Raw genomic sequence first — 4,131 nt, 5'->3', positions numbered from 1 at the left:
TCATCTGACTCCGGTTTGAACATAAAAGGCTAAAAGTTTTCGAAATTTTCAGTGCATGTCTGTGTAAGGTAAAATGACACAAGCTGTTGAAGCTCTGCCCTCTGTGCCGGGAGCAGCAGCTCATTTGCATTTAAAGGAACTGACACCAAATGGTGCGTTTTTGCTCACATGCAGGAATCAAACCGAACAGGAACATGTTAAATAAGGGCTGATTAACAGACAAGCAACCTGACTAAATTTAGGCAGGTAAAACAGGAACAGAAGGGAAACGAAACCAGACAATAAACCGCCGTAACATTAACTAAGATAAACATCTGAATAACATGAAGCCATTCACTGACTTATAAACTGCCCAATAAATTAGTATAATTAAAGATATTGGATTAATTTAAGTCATGCTAAGAGATTTTGGAAGCAGAGTAATTTAAATAAATAAAGCCCAGTCATTGGGCTTACTATGTCATTGGGCTTACATACATACTATGGTTGTGTTTATGTAAAGCACAAAATGGCCAGCTCTTGGGGTTTCATCTATGTTTACATGTATATGTTTACTAATGTTCAAGCTATTTTGCTTCTGTCACATCAAAATGGCCAGTGTTGGTCGCTTATTAACTGTGATGTGACAAAGGGGTGGAACTGGATATGCAAAAAGAAAAAGGATATGCAAAGAAAAAGGTTTGACTTTAAACGTACTTGAAACTCGCCAAGCCAGTTTGTCGTGGAATAGCAGAGCTGAAAATGCATCTGAAATAACAGCAGAAACATGATGGAAGTCAGTAAAGAACTACGGTAAAGTACCAGAGCAACATTATTAGACTGATGTGTTTAATTGTTTTAATTTTTGTATTGAAATTGTGAAGGCATAAAATACTTTCAGTTATAACCCATATTGTAGCAAATGTACTGTTAATGATTCAATGCGCAAAATAAGAAATCTTTTCAGAAGTGCCATTTGGATTTAGACGAGAACAATTAGTTGGTAACACTTTACTATAAGGTTTCATTAGTTAACATGAACTGATAATGAACTGCACTTCTATAGCATTTATCAATCTTTGTTAATGTTAGTTTCAACATTTACTAATACATTGTTAAAATCAAAAGTTGTATTTGTTAACATTAGTTAATGCACTGTGAACTAACATGAAAAAACAATGAACAGCTGTATTTTTTATTAACTAACGCAAACAAATATTAACAAATACAGTAACATATGTATTGCTCATTGTTAGTTCATGTTAGTTAATACACTGTAAAAAAAAGTATTGTTGGTTTAACTTAAAAAGGTTAGCCTTAAAATTTTGAGTTCATTGAAATTAAAAATTTGAGTTTGGAGATTGGTTTAATAAACAGAAACTCATAATTATGTTGTTATCTGAACCACATTAATCATCTAAGTTGATTTGACAAAAGATAACATTTTGTGATAACAAATCATGAAAATATTCTTACAGTGTACAATACCTAATGTTAACAAATTAAAAACTTACTGTAAAGTGTTGCCAATTAGTTTTTATCCAGCTTGTTATAAAACATTAAAATCAAAATTTTGAATGCTTTTACTGAACACCTCATCAGGAATACCTTGTACAGCATTGCTGTGTGTATTAATGATAACAAACGTTTTATCAAAATAATTCATCTGAATGCAGTGTTACATAGACATGCCAAAAGACTTGTTTTCTCTTTTTAGTCAAGTGCAAACAAATGGCGGATGCAGATTTCATCGTTCATATGTTATGTTCACCATTTTGCTGATCCTGTCGCTGTGTTACTACATGATTGTCTATGAAAACTCAGAAACCTGGACAGCAGCTGTTAGACTATTCCTTCCAGAGACATCTCACAATAAGACAACCAAAGTTTCTCTGACTACGGTATCGAGAGGGAACATTTCTCTGACTACGGTATCGAGAGGGAACATTTCTCTGACTACGGTATCGAGAGGGAACATTTCTCTGACTACGGTATCTAGAGGGAACATTTCTCTGACTACGGTCTCGAGAGGGAACGTTTCTCAGACTACGGTATCTAGAGGGATTTCTGCTGAACCGTGGAAGCCTCCAGAACCATATTATGTGGCTTACCCAAACAATTATAGATTTGTTATTAATGAGCCGGAGAAGTGCCAGAAGGAAAATACTTTCGTGGTGTTAATAATACCAGTAGCTCCAGGAAACCTGGCCGCTCGGGACGCCATCCGTTCAACGTGGGGTACGGAGAGGTCAGTCGCGGACAAGATAATAAGTTTACTATTTCTGATCGGTCTGCCAACTTCACAAGACAGCGAAAAGCTTCAAGAGGATTTGTTGCAGGAAAGCGAGAAATATCATGACATTTTACAAAGTAATTTCTGGGACAGTTACTACAATCTCACCATTAAGACGGTGGTAATGCTAGAATGGCTTTCTGCTTATTGTCAGAATGCGTCCTACGCGATGAAGGTCGACTCGGATATATTTCTCAATGTGAAAAACTTAGTGAATCTGCTTCTGCCGGCACCAAAGCAGAACTATATGACTGGACTTGTGGCCAGGAATGCAATGGTTTTGAGAGACCCCAATTCTAAATGGTATCTCCCAAAAACGGCTTATTCCCCAGATCAATATCCTACCTACGCTCTGGGTTTAGGATATGTGTTTTCTCTGGACTTGGCAGGAAAACTTGTTGAAGCAGCACAAATTGTCAAACCGGTTTACATAGAGGATGTGTATGTAGGCATGTGCATGAATCATTTAGGAATCGCTTTGACTGATCCACCTGATGGAAGCCTATTCAATGTCTTCCCTGTGGATTATAACCGTTGTCGCTATTCGAAACTCATCGCCACAACGACACGAAGCTTAAATAACCAGGTTGACTTTTGGAGGGACTTACAGACACCTGGTCCTTATTGCTAACAACAAAAAAGCTGAATTTGTGTAATGGTTACATGACTTACAGTCAAACCAAAAAGTGTTCAGACACCAGTTATAATTTGTTATATTTTTTTTTACTAGTGGGTGCAGGACAGTTCATTTATGTAAGTGAGGATAGAAAAATAAAGTAAACTGTGACATATTATACCCAAAAAATTCTTCATTCAGTGACTACCAGTAAAATAAAATTGGGACCAAAACTTATTCAGACACTTTGACATGAACATGTTTTGCTGATGTGTTTTTTCTTTAATTGCTAATGCGACCTTTTTACACCACAGACTGAACAACATTAAGCTTTGCTTGGTAATAATGTAATAATGTGGGAAATGTTGAAGATGTCTGAATACATTTTGGTTTGACTGTACATGTGACTAACAAGGCTTGTCGGTCATTTGTCATGAATGAAACACCAAAAACACAAAATCTGGGTTCATTAAGAGTCAGATCTTATATGTGTAACAGCCAAATAAACGATGTAAGATCAAGATTAATTAAATAGGATTGAAACAACAAAAAAAAAAAAAAAGTAAATCACTTGAACTGGACTAACAAAAGTTACTTTTTTCAGTATTTTTTTGTTTTATTGCTGTGCTGTTACATATGTAGTTGTTTATAATAACTTTTAAATGCATAATGATCAGAACAATAATGTCCGTTTTAATAAAAGACATTTTGTCATAAATGACAGCTCATTGTTCCTACATTCTTATTTCAGAATCAAGGGCCTGGGCTGCAGATTTCATCGTTCATATGTTATATTCACCATTTTGCTGATCCTGTCGCTGTGTTACTACATGATTCAGTATTTTTTTGTTTTATTGCTGTGCTGTTACATATGTAGTTGTTTATAATAACTTTTAAATGCATAATGATCAGAACAATAATGTCCGTTTTAATAAAAGACATTTTGTCATAAATGACAGCTCATTGTTCCTACATTCTTATTTCAGAATCAAGGGCCTGGGCTGCGTTTCTCAAAAGCATCATGAGCCAAGTTGATCGTAGAGACCATTGTTGGCCAACGATGCATTTGAGAAATGCAGCCCAGGTCAGCTATATATAAATATATAAATAATATAAATAAATAAATAAATAAAAATCTACTGTATGCAAAAAAGAGGCCATAGAAGGGCTAAGATATTTGTTAAACTAAATGTAATTGCTATGGTTTTTGAAAGATTGAAAGAGGGATGGAATTAATAAAGCT

At 35.1% G+C, this 4,131-nt stretch overlaps 1 protein-coding gene across 1 annotated transcript; it reads left to right on the top strand.

The window, feature by feature from the left end:
- The first annotated feature begins 729 nt into the window (after positions 1–729).
- On the top strand, positions 730–3,839 carry LOC307154973 (beta-1,3-galactosyltransferase 1-like). The gene is made up of 2 exons (XM_079865223.1): positions 730–792; positions 1,697–3,839. Exons 1-2 carry the CDS (start codon positions 767–769, stop codon positions 2,901–2,903), a joined length of 1,233 nt encoding a protein of 410 aa, XP_079721349.1. The 5' UTR covers positions 730–766; the 3' UTR covers positions 2,904–3,839.
- The last annotated feature ends 292 nt before the right edge of the window (positions 3,840–4,131 follow it).

This window comes from Squalius cephalus (genome assembly GCF_949319135.1).
Source record: "Squalius cephalus genome assembly, chromosome: 3".
NCBI lineage: Eukaryota > Metazoa > Chordata > Actinopteri > Cypriniformes > Leuciscidae > Squalius > Squalius cephalus.
Note: the sequence above shows the minus strand (reverse complement) of the source record. Positions and strands in the feature narration are given on the sequence as shown.

Coding starts and splice junctions, on each gene's coding strand:
- LOC307154973 (XM_079865223.1), top strand. CDS start 767: ATGATGGAAGTCAGTAAAGAACTACG. Junction 793..1,696: donor GAAGTCAGTAAAGAACTACG/GTAAAGTACCAG, acceptor TTCTCTTTTTAG/TCAAGTGCAAACAAATGGCG.